Source organism: Oryx dammah, unplaced genomic scaffold, assembly GCF_014754425.2.
Source record: "Oryx dammah isolate SB20612 unplaced genomic scaffold, SCBI_Odam_1.1 HiC_scaffold_15, whole genome shotgun sequence".
NCBI lineage: Eukaryota > Metazoa > Chordata > Mammalia > Artiodactyla > Bovidae > Oryx > Oryx dammah.
The window spans coordinates 11,713,131-11,729,089 of NW_024070199.1; the positions used below are offsets into that span (position 1 = coordinate 11,713,131).

Below are 15,959 nucleotides of genomic sequence, written 5' to 3' on the forward strand. Positions count from 1 at the left end.
GGCATGCTCAGCGGCCAAGACACGCACATCCCAGGTTGCCGTGGGGTTGGACGTTACTCTGTCGTTCCCTAACCCAAAGTGGTGATGGCCGGTGGCTCTCTGGCGGGAGTCGGCCGTTTAGCTGTACACTTCATTGCCAGGGAACGGGCTTCGGAAGGTTCTCAAACAAGATTCCACTTCTTAGGGCGGTAACGGCGTGCACGGGTTGGGGTGGGGCGGTGAGAGAAGCGGAGCCGCTGTAAACCATGCTGGTGAGCTACGGGTCCGTCTGTGGAGAGGCCCAACTTCGCGAGACTGCGCGCGGTGCGAGCCTGCGCTGGGAAGCACTTTGGAGATGCTACGGACCGAAAACTACATTTCCCGGCATCCTCTTGGCGCCAGAACTACGTTGCCCGAAAGGCTGAGCGCGATTCGCCCCGTCTTCTCACCCGGCTGCCTCTGGCTGGAAAACCCGTGAAATGTGGGCTCCCTGGGTTCGGCCGCTCTTGCGTTCTGAGGTTTTCAGCCCCTGTGGGCGTTTTTCGCCGGCCCTGCGGAGAGGTGAGGAAAGGCACCGTGTCGCCCGGTGCCTGTGTTCGCTGTGGGGAGGTGGTGCGGGCTTGGGCGAGAGAAAGGCGAGGGTGCCGCCGCCTCCCTCCAGCCCGCTCCGGGGCCTGGCAACCCTGCTGCCGAGCCTCGCCCCGAGGGGTTGAGGCGGGAGGCGCGAGGGCCGAGAACGGGAGCGCGAGCCTCCAAAGGCCCGACTTCCCGCCTGGCTCTTTCGCTCGAGCCCCGCCAGGTGTCTCTCCGAACCCTTCTCTGTCAAGGGAGGCTGGTCGTCCCCGCCCCCTCGCAGGCGTGTAGTTTGTGCCCGGAGAGGGCCGTCACCTTTCGCGGTTTGTTCAAACTTAGACTGTGTTAATCGGGTGCCTTCCTCGAGCCCAGGTCATTTGGTAATCTACAGCGCCCGTTTCACTTCAGGTCCTCCTTATTTTCGCTGTAGTTTTCCGTTCGGTTCGTTTCAGTCGCTCAGTCGTGTCCGACTCTGCGACCCCATGAATCGCAATACGCCAGGCCTCCCTGTCCATCACCAACTCCCGGAGTTCACTCAGACTCACATCCATCGAGTCGGTGATGCCATCCAGCCATCTCATCCTCTGTCGTCCCCTTCTCCTCCTGCCCCCACTCCCTCCCAGCATCAGAGTCTTTTCCAATGAGTCAGCTCTTCGCATGAGGTGGCCGAAGTACTGGAGTTTCAGCTTTAGCATCATTCCTTCCAAAGAACTCCCAGGGCTGATGATCTCTAGAATGGACTGGTTGGATCTCCTTGCAGTCCAAGGGACTCTCAGGAGTCTTCTCCAACACCACAGTTCAAAAGCATCAATTCTTCGGCGCTCAGCCTTCTTCACAGTCCAACTCTCACATCCATACATGACCACTGGAAAAACCATATTTTTCAGTACTCGGAAGCATGAAGAGACGATGTAGGACAGGGAAGCCTGGCATGCTGCAGCCCGTGGGGTCGCAACGAGTCTGACTCGACTGAGCGACTGAATAGCAAACGCTTTATTTACGCTGTGGTTTCCAGTACTTGGCAATCGCCTTTCAAGAAAAAGGAACGTGATCACGGGAAGCTACAGTGGTTGACGGGCAGGTGCGCCTGTCACCAGTGTGTGCTGGACAACTGAATTTATTGAGAGTCGTTTCCAGAATCTTTTCCCCACAATTTTTAAACCCTTTGGGGTTGTCTGCAGAGTAGTTACGTCGTACTAACCTCAGCGTTCTCTATTCACCTTAAATCTTAAGTGCCGGGGGAACTGAGATGTCCAGCACCACAACTTTGAGCTGTTTTGCTCGTTTCATTTTAGTCACACAGCAAGACTGCAGTTATTGACCGCCCCGCCCCCCCCATCTCTAAGACTGCTGTTTAGTGCCCAGGGTCCTTGGCACGGTATTTGTACTTACTTAGGACGAGCTGGTTGGATGGCATCACTGACACAATGGACATGAGTTTGAGCAAGCTGCAGAGATGGTGAAGGACAGGGAAATCTGGCATGCTGCAGTCCATTGGGTTGCAAAAAGTCGGACATAACTGAGCGACTGAACAAAGGTATTTAGTTTGTGTGTGTATTTAGTCACTCAGTCGTGTCCAACTCTTTTGAGACTCCGTGGAGTTTAGCACACATACACATTATGATGTACAAAACGGACGTTTTTTGAACCCTGGGAAATCGCCCCAGTCTCAATTTTTTGTAAACTTTCAGAGCTAATATAATTTGGGTCCCTCATTACTAAACAAATATTTATTGAATGTTTACTGTGTTCAAGTAGTTTAAGCTTGCCTCAAGTCAGTATTCAAGGAATTTGAAAACCTTGACGTCTGACTCAGGGAAGGATCTTAGTTTTCATCTAGTTGAATTACCGTTTTAAAGATAAAATAAGGCACAGGAAGATGTTGTGGAAGTTTTGTGACCACTGGTGCTGGTTTCCTAGTTCATTACTATTTCTCTTACTTAGCAGAACATCAAAAACACTGAGCTTCTAAAAACAGATTTTTTGGCTGTCCCTGAGAAGTCAGTCGCATAGATCTTGTGTTTATTATTTAATATATTAATCCTGATCATCTTGATGGAACTAGAAAAGCATATGTCAACAGACCAGCATGTAAAAATATATATTAATAATCAGCTATGTCACTGAAGTGTTGCAACTCTGAAGTTAGTAATATTTTTTAATTTTTAAATTTAATTCAAGTATAGTTGATTTCAGGGTTGTGTTAGTTTCCGCAATGGTGTTATATATATACACATCTATACTATATGTTCTTTTTCAGATTCTTTACCATTATACTTTATTTCTGTTTTGAAAATTTTTATTGAAACCTAGTTGATTTGATTTTATACATAGCAATTTGTATCTGCTGATGCCAAACCCTTAATTTATCCCTTCTCACACTCATTCCCCTTAAGTTTCTTTTCATGTCTGTGAGCCTGTTTCTATTTTGTAAGTAAGTTTGTATCATTTATTAGATGCTACATGTGGGTGATAGCATCTGATAGTTGTCTTTCTCTGGCTTACTTCATTTAGTATGATAGTGTCTAGGTCCACCCACGTATCTGCAGATGCCATTATTTCATACTTTTTATGGCTGAGTAGTATTCCATTTTGTATATAATCTTTTTGTAAAAATTCTTTTTACATTTTTATTAGAATATAGTTGATTTACAGTGCTGTGTCAGTTTCTGGTGTACAGCATAGTGAATTAGTTACACATGTGTGTGTGTGCTGTCTCTTCAGTTGTGTCTGACTCTTGGTGATCCTGTGAACTGTAGCCCCACCAGGCTCCTGCGTCCATTGGATTCTCTAGGCAAGAATACTGGAGTGAGCTGCCATGCACTCTTCCAGGGGATCTTCCTAAGCCAGGGGTCAAACCTGAGTCTCTCAAGTTTCCTGCATTGGCAGGTGGGTTCTTTACCATTAGCACCACCTGGGAAGCCCCTATAGCTATACATATATCCAATCTTTCTTAGATTCTATAGGTCATTATGGAGTATTGAGTTCCCTGTGCTATACAGTAGGTTCTTATTAGTATCTGTTTTATATATAGTAGTATGTATATGTCAATCCCAATCTCCTGATTTATCCTTCCCCTCTCCCCCCTGGTAACCACAAGTTTGTTTTCTACACCTATTTCTGTTTTATAAATAAGTTCATTTGCTCCATTTTCTTAAATTCCACATATAAGCGATATCATACAGTATTTGTGTGTGTCTTCACTTGGTATGACATTGCAAGTGGCATTATGTCCCTTTTTTCTCACTGAGTAGTATTCTGTGTGTGTGTGTGTCTGTGCCTCATCTTGTTTATCCACTCCTCTGCTGATGGACGTTTAGGTTGCTTCCACATCCTGGCTATTGTAAACGGTGCTGCAGAGAATACTGGGGTGCGGGTATCTTTTCGAATTCTGATTTTCTCTGGGTATATGCCCAGGAGTGGGATTGCTGGGTCATATAGTAACTCTATTTTTAGCTTTTTAAGGAACCTGCATACTGTTCTCCATAGTGGCTGTACCAGTTTACACTTCTACCAACTTACAGGAGGGTCCCCTCTTCTCCACACTCTCTCCTCTCCCTTTATTGTTGTAGCCTTTTGATGATGGCCATCCTGGCTGGTGTGAGCTGATACATTGTAGTTTCTGTCTGAACTTCTCTAACAATTAGCAGTGTTGAATGTCCTTTCCTGTGCCTTTTGGTCATCTGTATGTCTTTGGGAAAATGTCTTTATGTTGTCCACACATTTATTTATTTATTTATTTATTTATTTTTTGCCATCGAGTTTTTTGAGATGTTTGTATTTTGGAAATTAATCCCTTGTTGGTTGCATCATTTGCAAATTTTTTCTTCCAGTCCATAGGTTGTCTTTTCAGTTTGTTTATGGTTTGTTTATGGTTTCCTATGGTTTCCTTTTCCAAAAGGTTATAATTTTGATTAGGTTCCACTTGTTTATTTTTGCTTTTATTTCTATTGCCTTGGAAGACTGACCTAAGAAAACATTGATGAAATTTATGTCAGAGAATGTTTTGTCTGTGTTCTTTTCCGGGAGTTTAATGGTATCGTGTGTTACATTTAAGTCTTTAAGCCATTTTGGATATTTTCTTGTGTAGGGAGTGTTCTAATTTCATTGATTTACCAGGTTTCCCAACACCACTTGCTGAAGAGACTCTCTTTCCCGTTGTGTATTCTTGCATCAGTTGTCAAAGACAATTCATCACAGGGCTGTGGGTTTATTTCTGGGCTCTGTGTCCTGCTCCATTGATCCATATGTCTGTTTCCGTGCCAGTGCCGCACTGTTGGAATTTCTGTAGTTTTGACGTCTCAGAGGGTTATGCCTCCAGCTTTGTTTTCTTCAGGATTAATTTGGCAATTCTGAGGGGGGTGTGTGTGTGTGTGTGGTTCTATATAAATTTTAAAATTATTTGTTCTAGTTCTGTGAAAAATGTCATGGGTAATTTGGTAGGGATTGTATTAAATATGTATATTGCTTTGGATAGTATGGTCATTTTAACAATATTCTTTTAATCCAAGAGTATGGGGTTTCTTTCCATTTCTTTGAATCACCTTCAGTTTTATTAGTGTTTTATAATTCTCAGCATATAACTCTTTCACCTCCTTGGTCAAGTTTATTCCTAAGTTTTGTTTTGGTTTTGTTTTTTGGATGCGGCTTTTAAAAGGACTGTTTTCTGACTTTCCTTTTCTGATATTTCATTGTTAGTGTAAAGAAGTGCACATTGATTGGGGTGTGTTGGACCATTTTTGTGTTCCTGAGTGAAACCAATTTGATCATGATATATGATCCTCTTATGTGTTGTTGGATCCAGTTTGCTAATATTTTGTTGAGAATTTCTGCATCTATATTCATCAGGGATACTGGCCTGTAATTTTCTTTTTTGGTAATGTCTTTGTCTGGTTTTGGTATCAGGGTGATAGTGACTTCATAGGATGACCTTTGGAGTGTTCACTCTTCTTCAGTCTTTTGGAAGAGTTCGAGAAGGATCAGCATAAGTTCTTCTTTGTATGTTTGGTAGAATTCTCCAGTGTAACCATCCCATCCTGAACTTTTGTTTGCAGGGAGTGTTTTTAATTATACATTCTAATTCACATTCAAGCAGTTGTTTTGTTCATATTATCTCGATTCAGTTTTGAGGAGCTCCGTGTTTCTGGAAACTTGTTCACTTCTAGGTTGTCCAATTTATTGGCATATAATTATTCAAAGTATTCTCTTACAGTTTTTTGTATTTCTGCAGTTTCAGTTGTTATTTCTCCTCTTTCATTTCTTTTTCTGTTTATCTGGATCCTCTCCCTTTTCTTCTTGGTGAGTCTGGCCAGATATGCTGATATTGTTTATCCTTTCAAAAAACCAACTTTGGGGGGTTTTTGTTTGTTTTAGATTATTCTTATCTTGTTTTCACCACACCACATGACTTGTGAGAATTCTAACCAGTGGACCACCAGAGAATTCCTCATTTTCTTTGATCTTTATTATTTACTTCCTCCTACTGACTTTAGGTTTTGTTTGCTCTTCTTTTTCTAATTAGAAAGAAAAATTTCTCTTGTTTTCTTGTCTTTTTTTTTTTGAGGAAGGCCTGTTTTTCTGTGAACTTCTCTCTTAGAGCTGCTTTTGCTGTATCCATAGATTTTGCTTGGTTGTGTTTTCATTATCATTTGTCTCAAGGTACTTTTATATTTCCCTTTTGATTTCATTGTTGGCCTATTTTTTTAGTAGCATATTGTTTATTCTCCATGTAATCTTTTCCTTCTCCCCCCTCCCACCCTGCCCCGACCCTGGGGTTGATTGCTAATTTCTTACCATAATTGATCAAAAAAGATGCTTGAAATAATTTCTATCCTCTTACATTTATTGAGGCTTGTTTTGTATCCTAATATGTCCTAGAGAATATTCCATGTGCACTTGAAAATCATGTGTGTGGGGGGATGTAATATCCTAAAGATATCAATTGCTTCTAACCGTTGTGTTGTGTTCTTGAGGGTCTCTGTTGCCTTGCTGATTTTGTGTCTGGAAGGTCTGCCCACTGTCAGTGCAGTGTTAGAGTCTTGTATTACTATACTCCTGCCAGTTTCTCGACTGTGACAGTATTTGTTTGATGTATCAGGTGCTCCTATATTGGATGTGTATATGTTAGCTAGTGTAATATCCTTTTATTATATTGACCCTTTATCATCATATAGTGTCCTTTATCTTTCATTACAGCCTTTGTTTTAAAGTAATTTCTGTCTGATAGGAGTTCTGCTGCTCCTGCCTTCTTGTCATTTCCATTTGTGTGAAGTGTCTTTTTCCGTCCCCACCCTTTCAATCTGTGTGTGTCTTTGCCCTAAAGTGGGTTTCCTGTAGACAGCATAATGTTGGTTCTTGTTTTATTATCCAGTCTGCCACTCTTAAGTCTTTTGATTGGAGCATTTAGTCCATTGACATTTAAGGTAATTATTGATAGATATGTATTTATTGCCATTTTAAACCTTGTTTTCCAGTTGATTTTGTATTTGTTTCCTTCTTGCTTTTTGTGTTTCCTTTTGTGGCTTGACGGTTTTCTTTTGTGTTATGCTTGACTACCTTTCTTCTTGGTGTTTGTCTATCTATTGTATGTTTTTGATCTGTGGTTACCTGGTTTCCAAGTTTGTTAATCTACTGTATCTTCTTGCTTTAGATTGGTAGTCATATAAGCTCAAACACGGTCTAAAAGATCAACATTTTCATACTCCCTTTGCCCACATTTTGTGATTTTGATGTCCTATTTTTATGTCTTCATGTTTATCCTTTTCTGTTCATGGTAGTTATAGTTACTTTTGAAAGGTTGTTGCTGTGAAAGACTCCGGGATTCTTGGCCTATGGAGGAGAAGAATTAACCCTGGGGCCAGTGACGAGGCTTGATAGCTCAGAGCTTTTGTGTAATAAAGTTTTATTAAAGTATAAAAGAGATAGACAAAACTTCTGACACAGACATCAGAAGAGGGCAGAAAGAGTGCCCCCCTGCTAGTCTTTAGCTGGCTGTTCTAAGCTACCAGCAGACTGCTAATCAGAGAAAGGAAATGTCTCAAAACTCAGAGACTGGCCCCAGGCCCCTCACCCACAGCATGCATTCTGAGATAACGTTGGGACAAGGTGAGTTGTCCCAGGCCATCAAATGATTGGCATGAATCTTGAAGAAAGGCAGGTTTCCAAGCAAATACAGTCCCACTAACATAGCTTCAGAGAACACTTGCATGAATAAAACATACTGGTTTGTCAAGTCGGTTCTGAGTCTTAGTTGAATAGCTTAAGACAAACATTTTCGTAAGAAAAATGCATTGGTTAGCTCAAGGTTTGAGAAAAGTTAAGTTCAGGTGTAACTAAGTGTTGTTTTGGCAATACAGAATTTTAAAAGAAACCTTTTTAAATTTGTGTAAAGAAAGGGAAAAAATCTAACACGTGTTTGTTTCCTCCTGCCGCTTGAAAGAGAAAAAATGTCTGACACTTGCAGCCTATTTCCTCTGTTTGAACCCCTGGCCTTCCTGCCTGTTACCCTCTCACTTTCTTAAATTTTTTTTCTTAATCTGTGTACTGGTTTATTTAAGTGATTTACTTTCCTAGTGTTGAGCTTCTCTTTTCTCTAGATTCCTGCTTCTCTATTTAGTAACTTTTTTTTTTTTTTCTTTTTTTTAGGATAGGTCTAGTATTGCTATATTCCTTTGGTTTTTGCTTGTCTGAGGAATTCTTTCTCTCTCTTTCTATTCTAAATGGTAATATTGCTAGGTAGAGTATCCTAGGTTGCACGGTTTTCCCTTATTTTGAATATATCTTGCCACCAGAGAAATAAGCCAGTAGCCTTAAGGGGGTTCCCTTATACCTAATTCTTTTTCTTATGCTGCCCTTAAAATCCTCTTTTTAACTTCTGCCATTTTAATTATAAAGTATCTTGGTGTAGGTCTGTTTATCTTGGTTGGGATCCTCTGTGCTTCCTGTATTTGGATATCTGTTTTGTTCTTTAGGTTTGGGAGGTTTCTGGCCATAATTTTTTCAATTTTTCAAATACATTTTCAATCCCCTTTTCTCTTTCTTCTCCTTCTGGGATTTTAATGCATAGATTGGCATACTTTATATTATCCCTTAGGTCTTTAAGTTGCTTTCCTCTTTCTTCGTTTGACCTATTGTCTGCTGTTTTGATTGGGTGATTTCCAGTATTCCATCTTCCACATCACTTGTTTGTTCTTCTGCATTATTTAGTTTACTCCTTTAGTTTGGTTTTCATCTCAGCAAATGAGTTTTCTAGTGTAATTGGCTCCTGAGCTTACAAAGACACCAGCATCATCAATCTGCCAGTCACGCATCTGTGGGGACGTGCTCAGATTTCAGCCCTACCTCTGGGTGTGGGCAGCCTGCTGGCACTTGTGTGTTCCCCACGCTAGTTGAGTCAGAGCCACACCTGCTGTGGGCATGCCGAAACTGAGGCTGCTCCTCCCCTCATGCTTGGATTTACGGTGGGGCTTCTGGGGCAGAGCAGGCTCCATCCTGTGCACACTGGCAGTTGCGACCCAGACCACGCTGCAGCCCCACTGGGCTGCCAGGGCAGTCCTCTCTAGAACCTGTCCGCCCCCAGGCGCACTGGCAGACATGAGTCTCAGGCTGGGGGCGCAGTGAGGTGGCCGGGACCAGCTCTGTCTGCCTTCCGCAGGCCTCTGCTGCTTCTCCGAGCCTCCGCAGCACCCTCTCTGTCCCAGCTGACTGCCTAGCCGGTGATGGGGGTTCCCAGAGGGAGGGAACTTTTTTTCTTGCACCGGTTCCATCCCAATTCCGTTTTCTCTTTCTCTCTCTTCCCCTTTAATCCTACCACATTACATGATGATCTTTCTTGAAACTTTGAGCGTATGAGATGTGCTAGTGTTCAGTGGGTGTTTTGTGAGAATTGTATGTTCCGTGAGCTCTACCCTCTTCTATTTTGCCATCTTGATGTCTCCCCTAAGATAAATACTCTTCAGTTGGGCCATCTAAGAAATGATTCTGTTTCTTTGCATCTGATTTACACGTAACTCACATGTCCACACAAAATATTACAAGCCAGCTGCCTCTGCAGGTTTACTACTTAGGAAAGAAAGCAGACCAGTGTCAGAGTGAGGGGTGAAGAGCAGCAGCTATGTATGGACTCCACAGTTTGCTTCAGTTTTACGTTTTTTATTCCACTTTGATTCTTTGAAGAGCTAGAAAACACACGCAATACAAATGTTGAAGAGCATATTCATTTTGTTACTGTTTTCATAGAACTTTGACCAATAGTGGCTGCTTTGACTTAGAAATCTGACTGCATTAGTCCTGCCTGTTAAGATTTTAAAGCATTATAGGCTTGGACTATACCTCAAAACTACTACACAAGTAGCTCTAAAGCTTATATTTAGGTATATTTATTTTTCAAAATCTTCATGGCTGAATCTGATACACAAATAAGGTTGAGAACCACTGGCCTATAGGACAAACTTTAAATACCTTTGCACTGTAAGCCATGATCCTCACAGTCTGCGTCAGTCTAGTTTTCTTGTCCATTCGCCCTATTCCCTGTATCTACTCTCCTACCTTTGCAGCAGTATTATAGAACCTACCATTCTCCAGATTTTTTTTTTAAATCTTCCTGGATGTTTAATATATTTATATACACACACACACACATATATATACATACATTTATATGTATGTAAGGAGAAAAGTCAAACCAATTCTAAGTAATTTCAATGCATTCCTGAATGAAGTTCAAGAATATTTATAATACAGATATATCCACCACCAAACAAGGTGACAATCTTTTTAGCATTCAATCAGAAATCACCAAGCATGAAAAAATCATAATGAAGAGAAAACACCCCATAATGAAGACGAAAAATCAGCCATCTGAAACCAAGCTAGAAGTGACAGCTGCAAGAATTGGCAGATATGAACATGTTTTAAAATCTAGAAGACAAGGAAAAGGTAAGACGATCAGGTGCAGAAGTGGTGAATGATGGACAGGCCACGCATGGACTAGAATCCTGGATTCTGACTGAAAGCTTGCCACCTGATGCAGCTGAAGTGTCAGCTGCCATTCCTTGATACGGTGTTCATGAGTCTGCAGGCAGCTGACTTATGATGATCTCTGTGCACTCAAGCCGCTGCGAATGGTAACTGGTATTTGCAGCCGCTCCGCAGCACTGGCATCACTGCCTCACTTCTCCACCAGATCATCAGGTGTTAGTTTCTCACAGGGAACCTAGATCCCTCACGTGCACAGTTCACAGTAGGGTTTGCACTCCTATGAGGATGGAGTCTAACGCCACCCCGATATGAGAGCAGAGCTCAGGTGGTAAGGCGAGCAGGGGGAGAGGCTGTAAATACAGATGATGCTTCACTCGCTCACCTGCCTCTCCTCCTGCCGTGCGGCCTGGCACCCAGTCCGTGGCCTAGGGGTTGGGGGCCCCTGTTCCAGACGGCGCTCAAAGCCAGGAAGACTGCTGACCACTGTGCTAATGTGTGTCTCTGTGTGTGTGTGCACACGTGCAAATTGATCCACCTTTACATCTGCTTCCTTTTATATCTGGTTTCCAGAACTCATCTGAGTGCTTGAATGAATTAGTCTAAAGGACTGGACATTACTCTTTCATTATTTGAACTTAGAGTTTAGATTAAAAAAGAAAAAATCTGTTTCCTGCCTTCTGGTCTACAAAGTCAATGAAGACATCTGTTATGTCTGGTTTTGCTCATCATCCCCTGTCCCCAACACCTGCCTAGCACTCAGATATTTTTTGACTGGCAAGATACATGGGAAGGAATCACATTGCCACACACTATATTAGTAGAGTAAGTGATACTTGAGGTTGCAGCTTTGTCTTTTAAGTGCCTAGATGTCTTAAGTGACTTAGGATAAAAAGGACAGCATGAGGAAACGGGGCGTTTCCAGTCTGAACCCCAATTCTGCCAGAGACTCTGTGACCTTAGGCAAAACCTTAGGCTTTACTTTTCCTAGGCTTGATCTTCTTATCTAAAAAGAAGGATAATACCACCTTGCCTTGGTAGTATATAAAGTATCTAGCATAGCACCTTGTGTTTAACTGGTGTTTATGCTAATTAGCAGTTATTTTACTTAATACATAATAGCAATAAAGTTTTGTATGGTCAGAGTTCCCTTTTTAATAAAATCATCAGCAGTAGATAAAACAGGACCATTTTGTGTCTAGGTTAAAAATCGAGAGTTTATTGAAATAGGACATTTATTTCAAAACTAAGAAAAACTTAGGTCTTTTATGTTGATACCATTAAATACGCCAGGATTTTAAATCCAGTTCACTGATTGATTCAACAATAAAATATCATGACCCAACTATTTGCCAAGCACTGTTTTAGGTACTGTGTTCAGTTGCTAAGTCATGTCTGACTCTTTGCAACCCCATGGACTGTCGCCCAGCAGGCTCAGGCTTTGTGCATGGGATTTTCTAGGCAAGAATACTGGAGTGGGTTGCCATTTCCATCTCCAGTTTTAGGTACCAGAGATACAGTAATGAAAAACAGTCGAGGCCTCATGGAGCTGACATTCTGGATCAGAGAGACAAACGGTAAATAAGATAATTTCCAATTAGAACTAAGAACTGTGTAGGAAATAAAATGTGTATATTTAAGAGTGGGAGGATAGAAAACTAGTTTAGATGGGGACATATGTATAAACAATTATCATAGCTCTATGAAAGACTTATGCACTGAGGAGAGTTGGGCAGTTTTGTGGCAGTAATATCCAAATTCCTTGATGTATATTATGATGTTAAACTGACTCTTAAAATTTCAGAATACTAAAAACATTTATTGATTGTTTTCTAGGTACAGAATAATGTTGGAGACTTTTCAGATAAAAGAACAATGGACTCAGGAGTTATCTTGCTTTAAATTACAGAATTCCTGAGCAGAAGAGCTGGAACTATATTATAGGTTTATGGGGGGAAATGCTTTAGAAGCTAGAGTGTGATGCTTCTGTTACTACAGAAAAGTAATTCTCTTTTCAGACTTCTTCACCACCACAGCCAAGGAAGGATATGATATGAGGCGAGTGGACATAACTCCTTTAGAACAAAGGAAGTTAACTTTTGATACACATGCACTGGTTCTGGACTTGGAAGCTCATGGTGAGGAACGTGGATCCCTCTTGAAAGGAGAATGTTAACAACACTCATAATAGATTACCTAGTCAAGACAATATCACTGTTATCAACCATTACAAGTCATTATTTAAATATAAAACCTGTCCATAAGTATAGTAGTTTAGTCATGAAAATGGTATAACTTAAAGAATATTTACTGAAAAGAAAAATGCTCAAGATATGTTCAGATTAAACAGCATTATATAAGATTACGTGTACAGAATGATTCCAGTTATGTACAAAAAACAACCATTGTTTCTAGGCTGATATTAAGTTCATGTGGAAGTACAAGCACAACAGAAAAAAAGAAAAACAAATTTTTATTTTCTATTAAAAATTAAAAAAATAAAAAAACAGTCACAAAAAATTACCAGATATCAAAACAGTTACTTAAAGTATGTGATAATATAGGAATAGAAGAGTTGACTTAAAGGAATAAAGTGACATTCAGAAACCAGTGTGTAAGCATATATGAATATATATATCATTGTAAGGTGTATATATATATATATATACACATATATATATATATATAATCTTAGCAAAAAACGGCATTACAAATTAGGGAAAGGAAGGACTTTAATAAATGAGTTATGATAAATGACTGGCTATTGGAATAAATTTCTTTACTGAAAATAAATTCTAGATTGATTAAAAGCTAAATGTAAAAGAAAAAAACTAAAAAATATAGAAATATTTTTAGACTTTTACAGAGTAAGGAAGCAAGACATAAGACTGAAAGGCAATGAAAGACATGTGACCACAGAAATATTTAAATCTGTATCAAAGGATATCTATAAGGTTAAAAATGTTAGCAACACGTGACAGCCTACTGCTTTAATATACAAAGAATTCATATGAATCAATAAGTGAAGCAGTTTTATAGAAAAATGGACAGAGGCCATAAATAGCTCACAGAAAAATAAATACATGAAAAGATGTGCTGTGGTGCCTAGTCGCTCAGTCGTGTCTGACTCTGCAGCCTTGTGGACTGTAGCCCACCAGGCTCCTCTGTCCGTAGGATTCTCCAGGCAAGAATACTGGAGTGGGTTGCCATGCCTTCCTCCAGGGGATCTTCCCCACCTAGGGATCAAACCCAGGTCTCCTTCATTGCAGGCAAATTCTTTACTGTCTAAGCCTCCCAGGAAACCCAGAAGAATACTGGAGTATGCCTTCTCCAGGGATCTTCTCAACCCAGGGATCAGACCCAGGTCTCTTATATTACAGGTAGATTCTTTACCAGCTGAACTACCAGGGAAGCCCATGTGTAAAGATATTTAAATGCAATTTTTAAGTATAAAAATAACTGCAATATCATTTTTATACCAATTATATACTAAAAAAAGAAAAAAAGACCAGTAATACCAATATTGATGTAGGTATGGGGAAATGGATCAGTGGAATTAAAATTGGAGAGTGCTTTTAGACAGTAATTTGGTATAATCTGTTGGTTTTTAATTATAACCTTTTTGTCTTTTCAAAAGGCTTTAGTTGACCCTTGAACAACACAGAGGTTAGGGATGCCGACTGCCTGCGCAGTTGAAAATCTGCCTGTAACTTTATAGTGGCACAGTTCCTCATCCATGGGTTCAACCAACCACAGATTGTGTGGTATATTAGTATTTACTATTGAGAAAAATCTGCATCTAAGTGGACCTGAGTGAGTGAAGTCGCTCAGTCGTGTCCGACTCTTTGCGACCCGATGGACTGTAGCCCACCAGGCTCCTCCATCCATGGGATTCTCCAGGCAAGAATACTGGAGTGGGGTGCCATTTCCTTCTCTCGGGAATCTTCCCAGCCCAGAGATGGAACCCAGGTCTCCCGCATTGCAGGCAGACGCTTTAACTCTGAGCCACCAGGGAAGCCTTAAGTGGACCTAGTCAGTTCAAATCCATGTTGTTCAAGAGTCAACTTTATGAAAATTTAAATGATGGAAGTCTATTTTGAGATGGATGTGCACTTATTAAAAAAAAAAAATACCTATTTGCTGTTTATAGGATTTGACAAAGCACAAGCAGAAACCATTGTATCAGCATTAACCACTTTATCAAATGTCAGCCTCGATACTATCTATAAGGAGATGGTCACTCAAGCTCAGCAGGTAATATTTCCATTTTTATCACTTCTGATAGTCTCATTAAGATAATCTTTCATAACCCACCTTCCATACACACCTGCATCTTCCTTATTGTTCTCTCTAAAGGGACCAGAATCCTTTAGTAAAGTCAGTATCCAGAGAGACTGAGGAGTTAGAATGGTCATCACAAAATTATGGTAACACACAGAATGAAATTTGTCAGATCTTTCATTGTGTAGGTAATTATTTTATGAGTCATGAGATGGTGGTAGACGGTTAGTGAAACAAGTTTTTCCCCATAGAAGCCCACCACAGCAGAGGAGCTGACCACTTGACCGCAGTCGTGTGTGTGTTCTGGCTAATTTTCACAAACTTGGAGAGCTGGAAGGGACTTACATGACAGGGAAGTGTGAGTCACTCAGTTGTGTCCGACTCTTTGGGACCCCACGGACTGTACCATCCAGGCTCCTCTGTCCATGGAATTCTCCAGGCAAGAATACTGGAGTGGGTAGCCGTACCACTTCTCCAGGGGATCTTCCCGGCCCAAAGATCGGACCCAGGTCTCCTGCATTGCAGGAGAAGCCCTGCATGGCTGGGAAGGACTTCATATATCACCTAGCTAAGATGCCTTCCCACTCTTGTTTTCCTCTATTTCTTTGCATTGATCCCTTAGGAAGTGATCTTTTTTATCTCTCCTTACTATTCTTTATTAATACAGAATATTTATTCTGTAATAAAATATTTATTAAAGATTAAAACAAATATAATAATATAGTTAATGCCTTAGAAGTCCTTTATAATCATATTTTGGGGCAACAAGACTGACAGCCCCTTGAAGCCTCTTCTGTATGACTTCTGAGGTAATGCTCCTTAATATTTCTTTTTTTTTAAAGTATTTATTTATTTAGCTGTGTCCAGTCTTAGTTGCAGTGCACAGGCTCAGTAGTTGTGGCACACAGGCTTAGCTGCCCTAAGGCATGTGAGATCTTAGTTCCCTGACCAGGGACCGAACCCACGTCCCCCCACACTGCAGGGCAGATTCTCAACCACTGGGCCACCAGGGAAGTGTCCCTCATTCATATTTCAAGCAGAACTGCTTAAGAGATGATAGTTAAGGACGGTACTACAGTCAGGGATGCCAACTGTACATAAAAACAGTACTTCTATATAGGAATGACATTTAAAGCAAAACTTCCTGCACA

General features: G+C 40.9%; 1 protein-coding gene across 5 annotated transcripts in view; it reads left to right on the forward strand.

The window, feature by feature from the left end:
• Positions 1 to 15,959, forward strand: part of CCDC90B (coiled-coil domain containing 90B) — a 24,375-nt gene continuing 8,416 nt past the window's right edge. For 2 of the 5 annotated variants that reach the window (XR_005723618.1, XM_040255597.1), the window contains exons 1-3: positions 1 to 540; positions 12,546 to 12,665; positions 14,678 to 14,781. Coding sequence is in view for 2 of the 5 variants with exons in the window: in XM_040255597.1 (XP_040111531.1) it covers positions 459 to 540; positions 12,546 to 12,665; positions 14,678 to 14,781 (306 nt within the window). In the remaining 3 variants the exon portion in view is untranslated. Of the gene's footprint in view, positions 541 to 12,545; positions 12,666 to 14,025; positions 14,292 to 14,677; positions 14,782 to 15,959 lie in introns of those variants that run through there. The other 3 variants (XR_005723619.1, XR_005723620.1, XM_040255598.1) reach the window with 3 other exon arrangements.